Raw genomic sequence first — 23477 nt, 5'->3', positions numbered from 1 at the left:
ACCAGTTTCTGTTTGGTTTTTGCCAAATCTGACACTGGGCATTTGGGCCAAGACACTCCACCTTGGTCCTCATCTCTTCATAGGACATTGTTGTTTGTTCAGATGCAGTTTTGTGAACCTTATTCTCCTGGCAACTCTTCCATACAAACCATACTTGTTTAGTCTTCTTCTAATTGTGCTGTTTAACATGCTCATTGACGCCTGTGGGGTCTAAGATGTAACTCTTTTTTGTATTTCTCTAAGTGAAAGATTCTGAGTGAAAGATTTACTGTATAATCTGAAATTGCGGAGCATGTGCTGGGACGTCCACTTGTAGCTCCTGGTAATATTGGCAACTGTCTGAATAATCTTTCTTACTGTAAAAAAAATTTAATTGCCTGGAAATGGTTTAATAACCTGACCAGATTAGGTTATAAATCTTTCCAGATTTATAAAACCAGATTTTAGTCAGTCTACTGATTATGATTTTCCCTCTTGGCATTGTCGTAAGACACATCTGAATGTGCCAGACCAGAAAACTGCAAAAACGACCAGTTAATCAAGGGCCGATGATAAGCAGCACCTGGCTACAACCTACCCTCCTAAATTCTGTGGAAGCAGTAAGAGGGTACTTAATATTGCCCTAGTAAGAGATGTAATTTATTCAATTAAGCACCAGTCTAGAAAACAAACCGTCTCGGGGGAGTACGCTCAGTGTGTCACGGGTCACTACAGATTTCCTACAAGCATGATGTAGGCAGCTTTGTTAGGTATTGTGAAATGAATTACGCTATGGAATATATGAAGAGGATGAAAATCAATATGACCACTGACTTGCCCTGAATTCTAGAGGTTATTATGAAATATTAGGAAAGTATGGAATCATGCGCACAATTCACAATGTTGTGGTCACATTTTCTGTCTAGTCATACTGTCGTTTATCACAGAATGTGAATTCCCCCCCGAGTACGCAACTCGTGAGACTCATGCTAGTTCTTTCCCTTCCCTTGTCTACGAAACTCACTGTGTCCTGAACCGATGATGAAAAACCAGGGGTAGCTCAGTGGTTAAGGCATTGGATTACGGTTCGGAAGATCCCAGGTTCAAACCCCACAACCACCAAGTTGCCACTGTTGGGCCCTTGAGCGCGGCCCTTAACCCCTTAACTGCTCAGATGTGTAATGAGATAAAAATGTAAGTCACTCTGGATAAGAGCATCTGCCAAATGCCTAAATGTAAATGTAAGTGCTCCTATCATTACAAAAAATCTTAGACACAGTTAAAAAAAAATTAAAGCCGAAATGTATCAATGTCTTCACTAATGCGGTTATTGCAGAAGAAAGTCAGGTTCCTCCTCGTGTTGCATCATTGCTTTCAGTTCCTGCTTTGCAGCTCCTGTGCAACGTTGTGACACTAAGACTGAGACAGGACAAGACTCTTAGGGTGAGAGTATACATTTTTAGCATTTATTTCCTTCGCATTAACCCAGACTATATGAACGTTCTGGAACCTCCTAATTACTTGAATGTAGAGGTGATGAAGAAAACGCCGTCTCCCTCGCCTGGCAAAAATGCTCAGAACAAACGTAAGGACATGACTTATAGTATACTTTAAAGTGTGTACTGAAAGACTGTTTAAATTTTTATTTTTGCTCTATGAGAAGATACAACTGCTGCTATAAGTTTATAAATCCTTTAATGTGGATTTGTATTATAGGAGCATTCATAGTGGCTGGAGTATGTTTCGGTCTAATGTGTATGGTTCAGGGAGCTCTTAACATCGTCCTGAGGCTGTACCGTAAGTCATCACATCACTGGTGTTACTTAGAATATTACAAATACTGGAGAATACAGGATGAAACAGTCTTTTCTGGCATGCTTTTGTCTTATATTTTGATCAACGTTACTCTGATTTGGATCCACAGTTCCGCCTCTGGTGGATACGGAGCTTTCAGTGACGAGCTGCGACAATCACACGCTGTCTGTAGTCATAGAGAAGCTCCAGAACAGGTCCAGAGACCTTATCAAGGAGAAAGCTGAGTTAAACAACAATTACATCAACCTGGGTAAAGCGAGAGATCAGCTACAGAAGGAGAAAGATGAAATTGAGAGAAGATTTTCCAACCTCAGTCAGTGACCTCTCTTTTTCATGAACAGAAAATAGTTACATGTTGGTGAGAAGAGAAATGTACAGAATTAGCCGACTCATTGCTAATCTACTGTATGAGCATGTGGGGGGAAAACCCTTTCTGGTGAAGCTCAGCACTCATTCGACTTAAATAAACGTCAGGTTACTGTTTGTTTTTATTTATTAACTGGCCAGTGAACCTCACGGCTAGATTGAATTAAATATTATGTTAAATATATTTTAAACTTGCACACTTCAAGTACTATATATAGTTGATGTCAACTTGGGCCCTAAATATTTGTTGAGTGCATTGGTGTAAGTGTAAGACGTGTGGGTGTGTCATTCTGAGTGTGACTATGCGGAGTAAATGTGCTTGCGCATGTTTGTGTGTGTGGTGTGTGTTACCATTTTTGATGTGTGTGTGAGTGTGTATGTGTGTGAGTGTGAGAAAGAGATGAGTGTTAACATTTGTACTGTGTACATGTGTAGAATAGGGGGAATTTTATGTTAAGGCCTCCAAAAAGCAGAAGTTGAAAAAAAACATCACACTATGATGTTACTCAAAGTGATTTCATGCAAAGGGATGTCACTCAGTGTGCAGTAATGTCACTCAATATACTGTACTGCCCCACACAAAGTTATTAAGTCACATTGGCCTGGTTTGGTGGCGATCGTAAAAATTCCTTAGAAGGATTGTCAAATTCCATTGGGTTCGTTTGCAAACAGCCAAAAATAACTGACTTAATGTTGAGTTGAGCCGATAAGATGCAATGTAAAAGTTGTTCAGCTCAATGAGCTCTAAATGTGTACCAGGTTTCATATGCATACATGCGTGTGTGCATAACATGCAGCAAAATCTCGTGTGAGGGTCCCGAGCCACACCCAGACACTCAGGTATCTTAATGGCAGCAGATTTTAAACTGTCTGCCAATGTTCATGAGTTTTTGAGCATGTCAAGACCACCAAAAAAGCCCAAAAAGGTAGGAAAAAAGTAATGGCAAAAAGTAATAATTCTCACACACAGTGCTTCAGCTTTAAACGAGTAATACTAGTTAATTTATGTGCTAACTTGTGAGTGAACCTGGCTAATATTTAATTATAAATACAAAGTATACTTATAGTATATTTTTAGACAAGTCTTTGCTAACTTGCTAGCTGACATGGCTAATTAATTTGTTAACAAAATAATGTTTGCTAACTTGCAAGTTAACATGGTTAGCTATTGTAATTACAAAATATAGTACTTAGTGTAATGATTAATAATTAGCTTTTTTATAATTTTAACCAATGTAAAAAAATGATGCTTAGCCTAAGGTTTGATAACATGCTAGTTGCCCTGGTAGATGATTTTAAGTACAAAAGCTAATAACTTTTGATTAACTGATTTCTGTGCTAACGTGTGAGCAAACTTAATGATTGTAATAATTGAAATGGCTAATTTTAATAATAAATTATAATACTTTGGCCTAATAGCCTAATCTTTGGTAACTGCTGGTCAAAATGGCAAATTATTTTAATAAAAAAAATTTATTACCTAGCCTAGTGTTTGCTAATTTGATATCAAACCTGACCTACACAGTCGTCAGCCTAACACTAGGCTTATCTTCTAGTAGTTTATTTTATTGGTAGACTTTAATACTTTGCCATACATTAGCTAGCTCATTCGCACATCTGACTGGCTACTAAGATAAAGCCATGTTAATTTAACGTTAGATTAGCGACAGTACTTTCACACTGTTTTTTAGTAGATTTTGCTAAAAGAACAAACTCTCTAAACTAAGAACAGCTGGGGATATCAGGAAGCCAGGGTGGATCATCTTCCAGTCCAGTCTTTACTACATGTCTACTGAGCAGAGGAGCTGGAGTGAGAGCAGACAGGACTGCATACAGAGAGAAGCCGACCTGGTGATCATAAACAGCAGAGAGGAACAGGTGAGATTTAAAAGCATAATACCTGTGCTAGGTCTTTGTAAGATGTTTCTGATTTATTCAGGTGGATTAACATTGACGTAAACATAATGAGTTGCTTTACCTTAACAGGATTTTATCGAGATGTTAAGAAGAGAAAATAGCGCTTGGATCGGTTTGAGTGACAGAGAAAAGGAGAGCGAGTGGAAATGGGTGGACGGTACACCACTGACCTCTGCGTAAGAACTCACTGAACTACTGATTTGCTTATGATTCGCTTTTAATATGAAGCTGTAGATGTGCTGATTTTCAGTGTTGGGAGTACACTTTTTTGTTGTAACAAGTAATCTAACGCGTTTGGTCCACCATTTAAGTACTCAGTTATTTAGTTATATTTTTAAAAATGTAATGTTATTCAGACAATTTATGTAATCCGTGAGCCAGACAGCAGTCATTCCCAACCCATTAGTGTGTTTGAAAGTTGTCCTACAAGCCCCGCCCCCGATAACCCACCCCCCTCTGTTATTCCTGCTGTTATACCCCTATCTCACCTATGCAGTTCGACTATGCGAGGACTAACACGCGAAAGATGGAAACCTAATCACAGCGCCAAAACTCGTGGTGAATCATAATAAACCGTACTTACGGCCACCACGCGAAACCGATTATAGGCCAAACTTCACTAAGTGATGATGGGAGAATAATTATAAAAGTCTTGAACTTAATTTGTATGCATGCATATACATGCATGAGAAATCACAAAGGAGTTTTTATTTTCTGCAATGGAAAAGTATTTGAACTAGTTACTTTTATCAGAAAGTAATGCTGTAATGTAACTGATTACTTTTTAAAAACAGTAATTTTGTAATGTGATTAGTTACTTTAAAAAGTAACGTTCCCCAATACTGATGATTTCCTGTGTGTGTGTGTGTGTGTGTGTGTGTGTGTGCTTTCAGCTACTGGTGGACTAATGAGCCCAACAATTCTAATGGAGATGAGGACTGCGTTGAGACTGGTTATAAACCGGTCGATGGACGGCCTGTACGAGATAGAATAAGCACGTGGAATGATAATTCATGCTCTGACCGCACTTTTTGGATCTGTGAAAAAATAATTTCCCTTTGAGTCTCTGTAAAAAAAAAATAAAAAAAAAAGGATTTTAGATGATTTTTTCATTTAAAGCCTCAAGAGCAGATCACAAGAGCAGGGAAGCAGGTCACACCTCCACTCTAAAAAAGTAATGAACGGCACATTCGGAAACGGTGTGGTTTAATTTGTGTCATCAGAAGAAGAAAAAAGGTGGGGATGAGGGTCCAGACATATGACCCGGGTGCTGATTCCAGGACAGAATGATAATTTTGATAATGTCATATTTCATGATGACACACTTATTTCATAATTACATATTTATTTTATAATAACATTTTTTCTATGACATTTGCTTCAGGATTGCACATTTATTTCATTATAAGGTTTTTTTATGATATTTGTTTTACAATGACTTTTTTAATGGTAATTTTACTTTGACACGCTCATTTCGATGTTCATTTTTAACAGCACATTCATTGCATATTCAGGACTACATCAGAATGGCCATTTTTCATATTAAAACTTTTATTTTATAAAAACACGTTCATTTCATTATGATTATTATCATGACAACATATTCATTGCGTAATGACATCTATTTTTGCATAAGAGGACAGCTTCATCCATCAGGCGATCCGGAAGCTCAACTTCCACCCAGCTCTGCCTCCTGTGAAAAATTTTATTGAATTTTAATTATATTTTAGGGATTTAGTGGCTCTAAGTAAGCCAATGTCCTATTTAAAATAAGTTTAATGTCCAATAAAATACACACAGAGAGCAAGAAATAAGGAACTTTAAAGCAGGCAGATCGTAATGGAAAAGTGCAGACAGTACTTGGCCAAAATATTTATAATTATATGATTAATAGAGATGCTTTGGAAAAGAAATAACCTTTGAGTTCCGTTTTTTTCTTGAGCAGATGACCAGACTTCCTGTTTTTAAAGCTAAGAAACAAAGGGATCAATAGTTAAAATTTCAAATCCTTTTTATTATCCCTTACTACACTCTATATTATACTACATATCAAAATTCATCAATGAAGGTTGTAACTTTTTGAATACTAATTAATTAATATTACTATAATTACTCATTCGTAATGTATATGTATATGGTCAAACATCAATGTTTATGTAACGGGGGCTCCAGTTAGAGGTTTTTATTTTGACAAGTATGCAGGCTGCTCGTGATTTGGGTGGCTGCGATTGGTTGAGGAGTTACTAAATAGAGAGAACTAATCAGAACAAGCCCGTGCTAAAGCTGTGTGTTTTTTTGGGAAGAAAAGAGAGCGTGTCGCGGAAAAAAGAGAGAAGCATAAGCGCAGACACAAAAAGAAAACGGGAGAGAAAAAGGAGTTCGTAAGTGGAAAAAGAGGAGCTGTAAAAGCAAGTGAGCTGAGAGTTTGCTTAATTTAAGTGGTTATTTTCAAGCCACGGAGGTAACAAGTTTACCCTGTTAGCTTCTGTTTTAGTGTGGTGCGCATTTATGACACTTGTTTAGTGCGCGATTTGCTAACTGCAAGTGAAAGTGACTAATTAAGCAGCCGAGACTGCCACTGAAATGCAACATAGCGCATAGTTGTCACTGTGAATACGACATGCAGCAGAGTACGCCAAAGGGGCCTGCGTGCATCGTGTGGAGAAGTTTACAGACACCGTGGTCGGAGTGGAGTGGCTAAGTAGTTAAGGCTTCATAGAAGGGTCCTTTAGACAAGCTTGGACGTAAATATTCGTCTTTTCATCGCTGTGTGCTATTTCATTAATGAAATCAGATGCTTCACCGCAGTAGTTTCAAGACATTTGAGGACTTTGAACTAAGCGATAATTACATGTGGAACAGCCTCTTGTAAATTTGTCCTTAGCAAAACTGGAAAAAATATTTGGGCTTAGTGTAACATCAGAGAAGGTGCACACGTTCCAACATATTGTGTTTGTTAATGGGAGATGTTCTCTTAAAACACTCAAAAACACTTAGAGTGGTAATTGATGTGGTTTTTTTGTTTTTTTATTATTTCATCTGTTACTTTTTGAAACAGGATCAGTGCGAGTGGATGAGTGAGTGACTCATCTGTCATCTGAGTGGGCACTGTTAATTGATCCTGGCATGCATCATATGTATTTGTATTAATGAATATTTTGTATTAAGTTTTAATTGGGATTTGTTGCTATTCCTGTTCTCGGTTAGTGTCCTGTCTGGGAAATTGAAGCAGGCTGCCTAGATAGGGAGTGTAAAAGTAGCAACAGTTAATAAGCATCACACTTCTCTCACAATCATACACGCACACACCACACTCATACTTGCATACATACATCAAGATTAAAGAGATCAAAAAGATAGCTTCTCGACAGGAAGAGCTCTATCAGGAATTTCTAGCTCGAGATCGTGTACGTGCCTCTAAGAGAGAGCCTTTAAAAGACAGTGAAGGCAGATACATTTGCTATGCCTGCAGTAAAGCCAGACATACCAGCCGGCCGTGCACAGGGGGAACACGTCAAGAACAATCAGGTCAGCAAAAGCGCTCCTTAGGTGTAGCAAAGAGCCCAAGTAATAGTCCCCAAGAGGGAGAACAGAAGTCCTCTGATTCTCTAGTAGTCCGTAGTGGGTTGAGGTGACCAACATCAGTGAGTCACATTTTAGGGAGCATTTTGGAGAAGCGCAGTGGATGTCAGCTTATTAGGTCGAACTGACAGCAGCTAATGGTCTAGATACACTTGCCGATTTGGGTCTGTTACGTCCCCAGGTCTAGGGTCCCAGGGCGTAATAAATAATAAAATCTTAAACGACCAAACTTTTGTCTTTTTCTCTTTTATTTTACACACACACACGCACCGGAAGCTCTCGGCTTCAGGGTTGGGCCAAGGCCAAAATAATAAACAAAAACCCTGCCCTATCTCCTCCCAGAAACTAACTAAACTACAAAGAAAAACTAAACCAAAAACACAGGGCTAAACTGACTCCTCAACTAAACAAGGTCCGAGTGGCTGCACAGCATGTAAAGCTCAGCCTGCTGCTAGAAAGTTACAGTGATGTGTTCTCAAGGGGAGAACAAGACTTTGTTTACAATACAACAGTAACGCTTTGCATCCGAACTGGTGATGCCACTTCTATCAAACAGAGACACCGTAGGATTCCACCACAAGTATATCAGGAGTTTAAGAGACACGTAAAGGACCTGTACGAGCCAAGGGATTCTTAGAGAGTAGTAGCCCCTGGGCGTCGCAAGCAGTCATTGTGCAAAAAAAGATGGCAATGTTCATTTTTGCTGCGATTATAGAAAATTGAACCCGGTCACATGTAAGGATGCATACCCTCTTCCTCGGATAGAGGAAGGTCTCTTGATGCATTGGGGAGGGCAAAGCTGTTCTCAGCTGCATACTTTCAAGTCGCAATGAGCAAGCAGGACCGAGAAAAGACGGCCGTTACAACCCCATTTGGCCTGGTTGAGTGGCCCCGGATGCCTTATGGCTTGTGCAATACGCCCACCACCTTTCATGGGGGTGGTTTTAGGTAATCTCATATTTGATATGCTTCTAGTTTACCTGGATGACATCATTCTGTTCTCACCCGACTTTGATTCCCACTGCAAAAGGTTAGAGGTATGGTGTTCTTATGTTTAAGGCAACATGGCTTAAAGCTAAAGCCCAGTAAGTGTTCTCTCTTTCAGCCTGAGGTAAAGTTTCTGGTTCATGTAATCTCGGCCAAAGGTGTTAAAGTAAATGAAGACAAGGTGCACACCTTAAAGACGTGGACCATCCCCATTAGCATTAGAGAGGTGAGGCAGGTGTTAGGGTTCATGAGTTACTACCGCCGTTTTGTGCCGCGGTTTGCCCACTTAGCCAGGCCGCTACATGCCCTAATGAAGAGGGAAGGGAGGCCAGAAAAAAGGAAAAATTGTTAAACTTTTTTCCTGGACAGAAGAATACAAATTGGCATTTGAGAAACTCAAAAGCTGTCTGATGTTTCCACCTGTGTTGGCATACCCTGACTTCACTCTCCCTTTCATCTTAACAACAGATGGTAGTAGCTATGGGTTAGGGGCTGTGCTTAGTCAAAAGCAGGGAGGAGTTGAGCGTGTGATAGCTTATGCCAGTCGTGGGTTGAGGGGTTCAGAGAAGAAAGATAAAAACTATAGCGCTTTCAAGTTAGAGCTGCTGGCATTTAAATGGGCTGTCACAGAAAAGTTTAAAGAGTACCTTATGTTCTCCAAGTTCACGGTAATCACCAATCATAACCCGCTGCGCTACCTGGAGATAGCAAATCTGGGAGCTGTTGAGCAGCGGTGGGCCACGCAGTTAGCGGAATATAACTTTGGAATCTATTGTAAGCCAGGTTGTCTAAATGCAAATACAGATGTTCTCTCCAGAATTCCATGCAGTAAAGAGCCAGAAAGGGAAGATACTGGCAAGGACTTTATTCAGGCTAAGCCGAGAGAGATGTGCTCTGATAAAACGTTAGTAATTCAAACTTAACTGAGTGGACACAAGGTGGAGGCGAAAGTACAGAGGACAGCAAGAAAGGCTGTCACTAGTCAAAGCTGGAGTGACATAGAAAAAAAAAAGAAAGACGATCCAAATATAAAGTTAATTTATGACGCAGTGGCGAGAAGAACCAAGCCAACTGTGAGCGAACAGCGTGCCCTTGTCCCACAAGCAAAACAAAGTTCAAACGTCTAAAACGGAGACAGGGCGTTTTATTTAGAGCCATCTATCACCCTAGAGATAGGGAAGAGATTCACCAGCTTGTAGTCCCAGAATCTTTACGACGCAGAGTATTTGAGAGTATGACCATGTAGGCCATTTTGGGGAGAGAAGCACAGTGGAGCTCCTCAGGCGAGAGTATTACTGGCCAGCAATGGAAAAAAAATGTGCAAAACTGGATTCAGCAGTGTAGGCGATATGCCCTGGCCAATGATATTTTCCCTCGCAATCAGTCTTCTATGACATGTATTAATATCACAGCCCTACTTGAAGTCCTAGCTATGGACTATACAGTTTTAGAAAGGTCCTCAGGGGAATATGAAAAACGTGTTAGTGCTTACAGATATGTTTACTAGACTACTAGAAAGTCCTTTTTAAACACTGGATTGTCTATTTTGGATGTCCTGCTCGACTGCATTCTGATCAAAGACGCTGTTTTGAAGCCAATATCATTAAAGAGCTGTGTAAAGTTTACGGCATAAGGGAAAGTCGGACCACTCCGTATCACCCGCAAGGCAATGCGCAGTGTGAACAATTTAACAGGACTATGCACGACATGTTAAGAACTCCACCCCCTGAAAAAAGAGAAATTGGAAAGAGTTGTTGTTCACTCATCTACAGGATATTCCCAGTTCTATTTAACTTTTGGGCAAGATGCAAGGCTACCAGTGGATCTACTTGTCGACCAAGCTGAGACTCTGGATGAATGGGTGACGGATCACCAGAAACATCTGAAGGCAGCTGTAGAGGTCACTAATGCAGTAGCCCAAGATGCGTCTATGAGGCTGAAGAAACTTTTATGATCGCCGTTTCAGGGGAGCTCTCATTAGGCCTGGTGACAGGGTGTTGTTGGGCAGCCACGGTCATGGGGGCAGAAATCAAATTCAAGTGTGTGAGAAGCTACGCCATGCATAGTTGTTAAGCAGAATCACGCAGACATCGCAGTGTTTACTGTTTGTCTAGAGAAAGGTGGTCCAATTAAGGTAGTTCATAGGGACCAGATGAAGCTTTGCACATTCGAATCACATACCACACATGCACGCGGACACCGAGCTGAGACACAGTTATCTAACACAGATCAAGAGGATCTTGTGTACGTTCTCGTTATCACTCAATCAGACATATCTGACTTGGTTCAATGTGAGGTTCAGGACATAGTGGAGGGAACAGAGTCAGAAGAAGAGCAGGAGAATGAGTTTCAGAACAGGGTAGAAGAAGAGATGTCAGAAACGGAGCAGGACTGTATTGACATGGTTATATTCGATAGGGGTCAGGAGCATAAGCCAAGGTATCCCAGACGACATACCCGGGGTATGCTTCCTAAAATATTTTAGAGTGTCTTTGTCATGTAAAGAAATACAGTTCCTATTATTTTGAAATGTGTTGAATAAAAATGTTACATTCTGTATTCTGTTTAAGTTGGATGCAGAAATGTTAATCGGCAAATGATTATTTGTTAATGTGTTACTTTTTGTTCTCTTTATCTTTTATTTATTCGCAGAGATGGAGTCACCTGGAGAACTCGGATGTTATGGCAGGATTTAGCAGAGTGGAATGTAACAGGGGATCCAGTTAGAGGCTTTTATTTTGACAAGTACAGTATGCAGGCTGCTCGTGATTTGGGTGGCTGCGATTGGTTGAAGAGTTAAGAGAGAGAGAGAGAACTAATCAAAATGAGCCCATGCTGAAGCTGTTTTTTTTTTTGGAAAAAAAAACAAACAAAACGTGGCTAAACACTTAGGCTTCATAGAATAATTATATTTCCTTATTTAAAAGACTAATGATTAATATTTTGATTCATAAAAAAATCATAAAATAATCAGGGTCCTTTAGATAAGCTTGGACGTAAATATTCGTCTCATCAACGCTGTGTGCTATTTCATCTCTGCCCTGCCATTCGTTGACTCCTGCCAGTGACTCCTCTCAACCAGTCCTCTGTAGATTAAGGTACTGAGTTCCAGTTTTAATGATTGTAGCACGTTTATAGAGACACGAGAAGAGCATGGAACTCATTTTTTGAGCCCATATCTTGCATCACTGCAGCAAGTGAATTGCATTGAATGCTTCACCGCAGTAGTTTCAAGACATTTGAGAACTTTGAACTAAGCGATAATTACATGTGGAACATAACTTTTAGGAAAGTTATTAAATAGGAATAGAATTATTATGCATCTTAAAACTTTCTCTGACAAAAACCCAAGACTTCACCAGCAGTGGTAAATAAATAAATAAATAAATATATATATATATATATATATATATATATATATATATATATGTGTGTGTGTGTGTTCTCTCTAACTCGGATTGTCCCACCCTTCATCAGCACACACACTCAGGACTTGGATGATGTTGCACTTTATTTGGTTCCTGCACACAGAGCAGGAGACAAAACGGCAAGCTCAAAAATGTTACAACTCCACCCACAGCAGTTCTTCATAGCTCTGCTCTTAACATAACCGTATACAGTATGATGATATAAACAAAATGAATAAAAATAAAACAATAATCTGAAATGTGAATTTCTTCATGACAACCATGAACAGTCTTGTTTAACCAATTCAACATAGTCTCTTTTCTCAATATTGCTTTGTGATCATATAGGACATTTTAAATCATGCAGGAATAAAATAATAGAAAGTCTGAATATAAAGTAAAGCATGCTACATAAACTACACCGCTTACATCATCTATTTTATAGAACTCTGTATGCATGAGAATTAACATGACATTTCTTGAGTGTTTTCACACAAAAAAAAACTAATAGCACCCAACATTTACTTAACCACAGAAAATGCACAGAATACTGCAAAGAAACTTTATGCACATTGTATAATAAAGAAATAATTACCTGCACACAGAGCAGTAGGAGACAAAAAAATGTTACAGCTCCACCTATTCAGAACACGTTGGCTTTAATTAGCACATTAGCACACAGCAAAACCAGGTACATCAAAACGGAAATAAAAGTATAAAAATACCACATATATCGAACGAAAACACACTTGACAGACGAATCAGTACCTATGCTGTTAAATACCTTTCAAACAGTGCCTGACATTTCTTGTGAAATTATATTTTTAACTTTTATTGTGGAGCTACAACAGATTGCAACTTACCCACAGCAGTTCTCCACAGCTCTGCTGCAGACCGTTCAAACACGGTGGGAAACAGCGCCCCCAGCGTAACCAATAGGAAGCGCATGCACATTAACGCAGGATTTACTTACAGATTCAGAACTCATTTATATTTGTGTAACATTTATCTCGTTATAACACATTCCACGTTATGAAATAAGATCACTGTCAAAAATATTCGTGCGTAAAAAAAAGATTTGTGTGTAATTCTGTCTTTTGTCTGAGTACACAAAACAAAATTACACACAAATCTTTTTTTACATAAAATATTTTTGACAGTGATCTTTTTCCATAAGCCTCAGTAAATTAATATAGTAAAATTTACCTCGTGTTTTCTACTATTTTCTACTATGTTCATTTAGACCATCCAGCTCAGATACAGTGGTGTGAAAAACTATTTGCCCTCTTCCTGATTTCTTATTCTTTTGCATGTTTGTCACACTTAAATGTTTCTGCTCGTCAAAAACCGTTGACTATTAGTCAAAGATAACATAATTGAACACAAAATGCAGTTTTTAAATGAAGGTTTACGTTATTAAGGGAGAAAAAAAACTCCAAATCTAAATGGCCCTGTGTGAAAAAGTGATTGCCCCCCTTGTTAAAAAAAATAACTTAACTGTGGTTTATCACACCTGAGTTCAATTTCTGTAGTCACCCCCAGGCCTGATTACTGCCACACCTGTTTTAATCAAGAAATTACTTGAATAGGAGCTACCTGACACAGAGAAGTAGACCAAAAGCACCTCAAAAGCTAGACATCATGCCAAGATCCAAAGAAATTCAGGAACAAATGAGAACAAAAGTAATTGAGATCTATCAGTCTGGTAAAGGTTATAAAGCCATTTCTAAAGCTTTGGGACTCCAGCGAACCACAGTGAGAGCCATTATCCACTAATGGCAAAAACATAAAACAGTGTTGAACCTTCCCAGGAGTGGCCGGCCGACCAAAATTACCCCAAGAGCGCAGAGACAACTCATCTGAGAGGCCACAAAAGACCCCAGGACAACATCTAAAGAACTGCAGGCCTCACTTGCCTCAATTAAGGTCAGTGTTCACGACTCCACCATAAGAAAGAGACTGGGCAAAAACGGCCTTCATGGCAGATTACCAAGGCGCAAACCACTTTTTAAGCAAAAAGAACATTAAGGCTCATCTCAATTTTGCTTAAAAACATCTCAATGATTGCCAAGACTTTTGGGAAAATACCTTGTGGACCGACGAGACAAAAGTTGAACTTTTTGGAAGGTTCGTGTCCCGTTACATCTGGCGTAAAAGTAACACAGCATTTCAGAAAAAGAACATCATACCAACAGTAAAATATGGTGGTGGTGGTGTGATGGTCTGGGGTTGTTATGCTGCTTCAGGACCTGGAAGGCTTGCTGTGATAGATGGAACCATGAATTCTACTGTCTACCAAAAAATCCTGAAAGAGAATGTCCGGCCATCTGTTCGTCAACTCAAGCTGAAGCGATCTTGGGTGCTGCAGCAGGACAATGACCCAAAACACACCAGCAAATCCACCTCTGAATGGCTGAAGAGAAACAAAATGAAGACTTTGGAGTGGCCTAGTCAAAGTCCTGACCTGAATCCTATTGAGATTTACATTTACATTTACATTTAGGCATTTAGCAGACGCTCTTATCCAGAGCGACTTACATTTTTTATCTCATTACACATCTGAGCAGATGAGGGTTAAGGGCCTTGCTCAAGGGCCCACCAGTGGCAACTTGGTGGTTGTGGGGTTTGAACCTGGGATCTTCCGAACCGTAGTCCAATGCCTTAACCACTGAGCTACCCCTGTCCCCTGAGATGTTGTGGCATGACCTTAAAAAGGCGGTTCATGCTAGAAAACCCTTAAATAAAGCTGAATTACAACAATTCTGCAAAGATGAGTGGGCCAAAATTCCTCCAGAGCGCTGTAAAAGACTCGTTGCAAGTTATCGCAAACGCTTGATTGCAGTTATTGCTGCTAAGGGTGGCCCAACCAGTTATTAGGTACAGGGGGCAATTACTTTTTCACACAGGGCCATGTAGGTTTGGATTTTTTTTCTCCCTAAATAATAAAAACCATCATTTAAAAACTGCATTTTGTGTTTATTTGTGTTATCTTTGACTAATAGTTAAATGTGTTTGATGATCAGAAACGTTTTGTGTGACAAACATGCAAAAGAATAAGAAATCAGGAAGGGGGCAAATAGTTTTTCACACCACTGTAAATATTATGTCGTTTCTTGATAAAATCTGGGTTAAGAACATTTTATTTTTCAGCTTGAATTTGTTGTTAATTATTTAATTTTACATGCAAAATACTTTATTCATAAACAGAGAATTAAAAAGGAACAATTGTATTTTCCTCTTTTCCTTCTAGAAATGACCTCAATTTTAAATTTTCTTAAATTAATTCAGTTTAATAAGAAGAATAATAGACTTCTAGATAATTATGATATAATTTTAAACTGAAGTGTCATTAGATATATCTTTTTCGCGGTTTGTACATAATTCTCATCCTCTCGTGTATTTTATCAGTTTTTTTGGACTTTTAAATCTATAGTTCCTTGTCCTTTATGTATAATTATTTGTTTTGATTAATGTTTTCTCTCTCTCTCTCTCTCTCTCTCTCTCGTGTGTGTGTTGTTGTTATTATTATTGTTGTTGCTGTTATTTGTAAATGTGTTTAATATGTTCTGTATTTTTTTTGTATTGGTTCAATAAAAAAACATTTGATTTTGTGTCCTTAATTTTTTGCCATGTTAAAATCATTAAACTCATTACTTTTTTCCACTAACTACAGTATAGGGAAAATGTGAGGCAACCCACATTATTACTAATGATAAGGCAAAATGGCCAGGATCTGTGCATGATGCCAGAATTTTTCACGAGTCATCACTATGCCAGACATTTCAGCAGGGTATGTTTTGCTTTATACAATGTTTCTTTTTTTTCTTTTACTATATTTGTATTGTACACTTGAATCATTACAGTACAATGGTTACTTGCTGGGGGACAGAGGATACCCTTGTCTGCCCTATTTAATAACACCATACCCTGAACCTGATCCTGGACCACAGACACACTTTAACCTGGCTCACAGCCGAACACGGGCCAAGGTGGAGATGACCATAGGGATTCTCAAGTCTAGGTTTCAGTGTCTGCGTGGGCTCCGGGTCAGTCCAGAGAGGGCATGCAACATCATACTGTAGTGGCTTGTGTTGTGCTTCACAACATTGCCACTATAAGAGGAGAGAGTGCCATCCTACCTCATTTCCACTACACTGGTGCTGGTGCCAGGTGCTGGTTCTGGTGCTCGGCCGGTGCTGGACTGGGAACCACCGAGAACCGGCATACATTTACACTAGACAGGAGCTCAGCAGGAGCTGCATGATAATACATCACAGGCCACGGCCACTAAACAGAAACGGACATGGGAGTTTCCGAAGTCAGTTTACTGGTTATTCTCCAAACTATGAAAATGTATTTCAGTATCCAAAAGCAGCTTATTCGTCGTGTTATAACCGCTGAAAGAGATCGACATAGACAACTAGCTTATTCACTATTTGGTCGGTTGTTCGTGTGAAGCCTGCGATTATTAGTTCTTCTTTTATTTCCTCATACACTTTTTTTTTCTTAAAGCACTTTCCAATTTCTGCTGAATCTCGGCGGATGTCCAAAAGCGCTTTCGTTTCGTCCGTGCTCTACATTAACGGACCTTGGGTCACCACTATTTTTTTTTAACGCTCCCTATAACTCCGTCACCGCTTGTGACGTCACGGGTCCTCGCGACTAGACCAGCAGAGTTTAGCCGGTTCGGTGCTTATTTAGGGTCACCGGCAAAAATTCGCGGCACTGGTTCCAAAATTGGGAACCGGCACAGGAACCAGAGCAGTGAAAAAGGGGTATTGTATTGAGGAAAATGGCCCAGAGGAACCTCGACAGATTTTTGCACACAACAGAGATGGAAGACTTTTGAGAGACAGGATTTGTCAAAATTACTTTTATTAAATAGTTTAAATAGAGTTGGAATGTACCAACTATGCTTATTGGGAGGGAATATTGAAAAATGTGGTGTCCTGATTCATGTAATTGTTATCTACGTAGCACAATCCTATTTACATCAACTAAGGTTATCCATGGCTCTTATTTTAGTTGAATGTGTTAAGTTTAATTCCAGGATTTTGGGGGTTTATGTCTGTGTATTTGTAAATTTGCTACTTCCCTTTGTCTGCTAAAATGGCGCTGAACACATTCTTTATATTCAGCGTATGTCTTGTCTAGAGGCTAGTGATGGCGAGATGAAGCTCTGAAGCATTCCAGCCAATCCATTCACAAAAGGGTTCACAGTACGTCCTATCACTAATAAAGGGCTCTTCTTGTTTTTCTTTAGTGATACTTCTTCACTCCTGGTGAAGTGTGAGGTAGTTTGTCCTCTGTGAATCTGAGAGGATAGATTAATCTTATGACTTTTCCTACTCCAATTACGTCCATATGGAGAAAACAGTATTTTGTTAAATACTTTCCATTAAATGTCTTTAAAACTCATTGTGTCCTGAACTGATGATGAAACAAAAAATCTTAGACCAATTCTTACACACAAATCTTAGATTAAAAAAATCAAAGCCGAAATGTATCAATGTCTTCACTAATGCGCTTATTGCAGAAGAAAGTCAGCTTCCTCCTCGGGTTGCATCATTGCTCTCAGTTCCTGCTTTGCAGCTCCCGTGCAAAGTTGCGACACTAACCACAGAGACAGGACAAGACACACAGGGTATAAAGAGCATAGATTTTTAGCGATACATACATTCGCATTGAAGCAGACGATGCCTGTAACTCGGAATATGAACGTTCTGGAACATCCTAATTACTTGAATGTAGAGGTGATGAAGAAAACACAGTCTCCCTCGCCTGGCACAAACGCTCAGAACAGACGTAAGGACATGATTTTGATTATAGTATACTTTAAATGTGTACTGAAAGATTGTTTAAATATTTTTAATGTAATTAAAAAATATATTGTAAATTCTTTGTTTTTTTTGTGGATTTGTATTATAGGAGCACTCATAGTGGCTGGAGTGTGTATCGGTCTAATGTGTATGGCTCAGGGAGCTCTTAACATCGTCCTGAGGCTGTACTGTAAGTCATCACATCACTGGTGTTACTTAGAATATTACAAATACTGGAGATTACAGGATGAAACAGGCTTTTCTTGTCTTATATTTTGAACAACGTTACTCTGATTTGGATCCCCAGTTCCGCCTCAGGTGGATACCGAGCTCTTAGTGACGAGCTGCGACAATCACACGCTGTCTGTAGTCATAGAGAAGCTCCAGAGCACGTCCAGAGACCTTATCAAGGAGAAAAATGAGTTAAACAACAACAACATCAACCTGGGTAAAGCGAGAGATCAGCTACAGAAGGAGAAAGATGAAATCCAGAGAAGATTTTCCAACCTCGGTCAGTGACCTTTTTTTTTTATGAACAGAAAATAGTTACATGTTGGTGAGAAGAGAAATGTACAGAATTAGCCGACTCATTGTTAATCTACTGTATGAGGATGTGGGGGGAAAACCCTTTCTGGTGAACCTCAGCACTCATTCGACTTAAATAAACGTCAGGTTAATGTTTGCTTATATTTAATAACTGGCCAGTGTGTGTGTGTGTGTGTGTGTGTGTGTGTGTGTGTGTGTGTGACATGTGAGTATTAGTGTGTGTGTGTGTGTGTGTGTGTGTGAGAGAGAGAGAGAGAGAGAGACATGTGGAGTAAATGTGCTTGCGCATGTTTGTGCATGTGGTGTGTGAGTGTTAACATTTTTGATGTGTGTGTTAGTATGTGTGTGATGTGTGTGTTAGAGTGTGTATGTGTGTGAGTGTGGGAGAGAGATGTAAGTGTGCGAGTGTTAACATTGTTGTGTACATGTGTAGAATAGGGGGAATTCTATGTTAACACCTCCAAAAAGCCACAGAAGTTGGAAAAAAAGCATCACAATATGATACATTTACATTTAGCAGACGCTCTTATCCAGAGCGACTTACATTTTTATCTCATTATACACCTGAGCAGTTGAGGGTTAAGGGCCTTGCTTAAGGGCCCAACAGTGGCAACTTGGTGGTTGTGGGGTTTGAACCTGGGATCTTCCGAACTGTAATCCAATGCCTTAACTCACTGAGCTACCCCTGGCCCTATGATGTAACTCAAAGTGATGTAACTCAATGCACAGTAATGTCACTCACTCGCCTAAACGATTATTAGGAACACCTGTTCAATTTCTCATTAATGCAATTATCAATTTAACCAATCACATGGCAGTTGCTTCAATGCATTTATGGGTGTGATCCTGGTCAAGACAATCTCCTGAACTCCAAACTAAATGTCAGAATGGAAAAGAAAGGTGATTAAAGCAATTTTGAGCATGGCATGGTTGTTGGTGCCAGACGGGCCGGTCTGAGTATCTCACAATCTGCTCAGTTACTGGAATTTTCACGCACAACCATTTCTATTGTTTACAAAGAATGGTGTGAAAAGGGAAAAACATCCAGGATGCGGCAGTCCTGTGGGCGAAAATGCCTTGTTGATGCTAGAGGTCAGAGGAGAATGGGCCGACTGATTTAAGCTGATAGAAGAGCAACTTTGACTGAAATAACCACTCGTTACAACCGAGGTAGGCTGCAAAGCATTTGTGAAGCCACAACATGCACAACCTTGAGGCGGATGGGCTACAACAGCAGAAGACCCCACCGGGTACCACTCATCTCCACTACAAATAGGAAAAAGAGGCTACAATTTGCACAAGCTCACCAAAATTGGACAGTTGAAGACTGAAAAAATGTTGCCTGGTCTGATGAGTCACGATTTCTGTTTAAACATTCAAAAGGTAGAGTCAGAATTTGGCGTAAACAGAATGAGAACATGGATCCATCATGCCTTGTTACCACTGTTCAGGCTGGTGGTGGTGATGTAATGGTGTGGGGGATGTTTTCTTGGCACACTTTAGGCCCCTTAGTGATAATTGGGCATCGTTTAAATGCCACAGGCTACCTGAGCATTGTTTCTGACCATGTTCATCCCTTTATGACCACCATGTACCCATCCTCTGATGGCTACTTCCAGCAGGATAATGCACCATGTCACAAAGCTCGAATCATTACAAATTGGTTTCTTGAACATGACGATGAGTTCACTGTACTAAAATGGCCCCCAGATCTCAACCCAATAGAGCATCTATTGGGTTGAGATCTGGAATGTGGTGGAACGGGAGCTTCGTGCCCTGGATGTGCATCCCACAAATCTCCATCAACTGCAAGATGCTATCCTATCAATATGGGACAACATTTCTAAAGAATACTTTCAGCACCTTGTTAAATCAATGCCACGTAGAATTAAGGCAGTTCTGAAGGCGACGGGGGGTCAAACACTGTATTAGTATGGTGTTCCTAATAATCCTTTAGGTGAGTGTAATACCACACAGAATGTTACAGTATTAACCACTGTTCAGCATGAGTTTGAGGCATCAATTTTGCATCCTCAATGTCTTGAGATCACATCGGCCTGGTTTGGTGGCGATTGTATAAAATCCTTAAAAGGAGTGTCAAATTCCATTAGGTTCGTTTTGCAAACGACCAAAAATAACTGACTTCCTGTTGAGTTGAGCTTAGTACATGAAAGTTGTTTAACTCAATGAGCTCTAAATGTGGCACGGGTTTCATATGCATACGTGTGAGTGTATATGAACCATGCAGCAAAATCTCGTGTGAGGTTTCCCGAGCCACGCCCGAGGCCCAGACACTCAGGCATCCTAATGGCAGCAGATTTTAAACTGTCTGCCAATGTTCATGAGTTTTTGAGCATGTCAAGACCACCAAAAAGTCCAAAATGTTGGGAAAAAAAGTAATAATTCTCAAAAAAAACCAAGAGGGCCCTCACACACAGTGCTTCAGCTCTAAACATGTAATACTAGTTAATTTATGTGCTAACTTGTGTGTAAACCTGGCTAATATTTAATTATAAATACAAAGTATACTTAATTCTTAGAGAAGTCTTTGCTAACTTGCTAGCTGACATGGCTAATTAATTTGTTAACAAAATATAACGTTGGCTAATTTCCAGGTTAACAAGGTTGGCTATTTTAATAACAAAATATAGTACTTAGTGTAATGATTAATAATTAGCTATTTAATAATTTTAAACAATGTAAAAAAAAAATGATGCTTAGCCTAAGGTTTGATAACTTGCTAGATGCCCTGTTTAATGATTTTAAATACAAAAGTTAATACTTTTTTTATTAACTGATTTCTGTGCTAACTTGTGAGCGAAGTTAATGATTGTAATAATTAAAATGGCTAATTTTAATAATAAATTATAATACTTTGGCCTAAAAGCCTGATCTTTGGTAACTGCTGGTCAAAATGGCAAATTATTTTAATAACAAAATGTATTACCTAGCCTAGTGTTTGCTAATTTGATATCAAACCTGACCTACACAGTCGTCAGCCTAACACTAGGCCTATCTGCTAGTAGTTTATTTTATTGGTAGACTTTAATACTTTGCCAAACATTAGCTAGCTTATTCGCACATCTGACTGGCTACTAAGATAAAGCCATGTTAATTTAACGTTAGATTAGCGACAGTACTTTCACACTGTTTTTTGGTAGATTTTGCTAAAAGAACAAACCCTAATTTATTCTAAGAACAGCTGGCGATATCAGGAAGCCGGGGTGGATCATCTTCCAGTCCAGTCTTTACTACATGTCTACTGAGCAGAGGAGCTGGGATGAGAGCAGACAGGACTGCAGACAGAGAGAAGCCGACCTGGTGATCATAAACAGCAGAGAGGAACAGGTGAGATTTAAAAGCATAATACCTGTGCTAGGTCTTTGTAAGATGTTTCTGATTTATTCAGGTGGATTAACATTAACGTAAGCATAATGACTTGTTCTACTTCAACAGGATTTTATCGAGCTGTTAAGAAGAGGAAATAGCGCTTGGATCGGTTTGACTGACAGAGAAAAGGAGAGCGAGTGGAAATGGGTGGACGGTACACCACTGACCTCTGCGTAAGAACTCACTGAACTACTGATTTGCTTATGATTAGCTTTTAATATGAAGCTGTAGATGTGCTGATTTTCATTGTTGGGAGTACTTGGATTACTTTTTCAATGTAACGAGTAATCTAACGCGTTAGGTCCGCCATTAAGGTACTCGGTTATTTAGTTATATTTTAAAAAATGTAATCCGTAAACCAGACAGCAGTCATTCCCAATCTGTGTGTGTGTGTGCGTGTGTGTGTGTGTGTAAGTCGTCCTACAAGCCCCGCCCCCGATAACCCACCCCCCTCTGTTATTCCTGTTGTTATACCCCTATCTCACCAATGCGGTTTGACGATGCGAGGACCGACGTGCGGAAAGATGGAAACCTAATCACAGCGCCAAAACTCGCGGTGAATGATGATGAACCGTACTTAGGGTTACCGCGCGAAACCGCATAGGTGAGATAGAGGTATTACTGTAGTAGTTAACATATTATGGGCCAAACTTCACTGAGTGATGGTGGTAGAATAATTATAAAGGTCTTGAATAAAACAACATGCATGAGGAATCACAAAGGAGTTTTCATTTTCCCGCAGTGGAAAAGTACTCGAACTAGTTACTTTTATCAGAAAGTAACGCTGTAATGTAACTGATTACCACAGTATTTAAGGACAATAATTTTGTAATGTAATTACTTACTTTAAAAAGTAACATCCCCCAACACTAATGATTTCCTATATGTGTGTGTGTGTGCTTTTAGCTACTGGTGGACTAAGGAGCCGAGCAACTCTAATGGAGATGAGGACTGCGCTGAGACTGGTTATAAACCGGTTGATGGACGACCTGTAAACGATCTCATAAGCACGTGGAATGATAATTCATGCTCTGGCCGTAATTCTTGGATCTGTGAGAAAATAATTGCCCTTTGAGTCTCTGTGAAAAAAACGAATTTTGGAAGTTAGCGCACAAACATAATGTAAATATGTAAATTTTAGCAGAATTTTTTAATTTATATTTCCTTAATTTATGTCCGATGCGGCCGTTAGACTGTATTTATGTAGACTTTGTACTTCTGTACTTCTAAATAAATGCATTATATCTCTAATTGGCTGATGAGAAGTTAATGAGAGAGTAGCCATAATAGAAATGATAAGCAGGGAAGCCTCCACACCTCCACATTCGGACAGGGTGTGGTTAAAAGAAATGGGGGTGGGGGTTCACACCGAATGTGAATAAGGGGTTACTGCTAGATTATTATACAGTAGATTCCTCTTTATTATGCTCATTATGTACTTTTAATATTACTCAATATAGGAAAATAAATAAATTAATAAAAGTGGATGACATCATCTCTGGGAAAAAAAAATCCATGACAGAATGATCATTTTGATAATGTCATAATGACATATATTTCATAATGACACACTTATTTCCTAATTACATATGTATTTTTATAATAACATTTGTTTTATGACATTTACTTCAGGATTGCACATTTATTTCATTATGAGTTTTTTTCATGA

The 23477-nt window shown here is 39.2% G+C and overlaps 1 protein-coding gene and 1 long non-coding RNA gene across 3 annotated transcripts; one reads left to right on the top strand and one right to left on the bottom strand.

Annotated features, from left to right (window-relative positions):
- Positions 1-1701: 1701 nt before the first annotated feature.
- Positions 1702-23348, top strand: LOC128508172 (C-type lectin domain family 4 member M-like). Its single transcript, XM_053479388.1, has 5 exons — positions 1702-1776; positions 1904-2107; positions 21621-21766; positions 21875-21981; positions 22715-23348. The coding sequence occupies exons 1-5, from the start codon at positions 1731-1733 to the stop codon at positions 22881-22883; spliced, it is 672 nt and encodes a 223-aa protein (XP_053335363.1). The 5' UTR covers positions 1702-1730; the 3' UTR covers positions 22884-23348.
- LOC128508174 (uncharacterized) lies at positions 5432-12680 on the bottom strand. Of its 2 annotated transcripts, none has more exons than XR_008355883.1 (3): positions 12114-12680; positions 5995-6047; positions 5432-5770 (listed from the first exon to the last, which is right to left on the bottom strand). It is a non-coding gene; the product is annotated as an uncharacterized LOC128508174 (long non-coding RNA). The 2 variants fall into 2 exon arrangements; XR_008355884.1 differs by lacking the exon at positions 12114-12680 and adding an exon at positions 11311-11413.
- Positions 23349-23477: the final 129 nt, after the last annotated feature.

The sequence above is a fragment of the Clarias gariepinus genome, chromosome 20, assembly GCF_024256425.1.
Source record: "Clarias gariepinus isolate MV-2021 ecotype Netherlands chromosome 20, CGAR_prim_01v2, whole genome shotgun sequence".
Lineage (NCBI taxonomy): Eukaryota > Metazoa > Chordata > Actinopteri > Siluriformes > Clariidae > Clarias > Clarias gariepinus.
The sequence above is the reverse complement of the archived record's forward strand: the minus strand, read 5'-3'. Positions and strand labels throughout refer to the sequence as shown.

Bases quoted from the DNA above. Each gene is read 5' to 3' on its own strand.
- LOC128508172 (XM_053479388.1), top strand. From the start codon at position 1,731: ATGTGTATGGTTCAGGGAGCTCTTAACATCGTCCTGAGGCTGTACC. The intron at 2,108-21,620 runs GTCAGTGACCTC...TTCTAAGAACAG, and splicing joins GAGAAGATTTTCCAACCTCA to CTGGCGATATCAGGAAGCCG. The intron at 21,982-22,714 runs GTAAGAACTCAC...GTGTGCTTTTAG, and splicing joins GGTACACCACTGACCTCTGC to CTACTGGTGGACTAAGGAGC.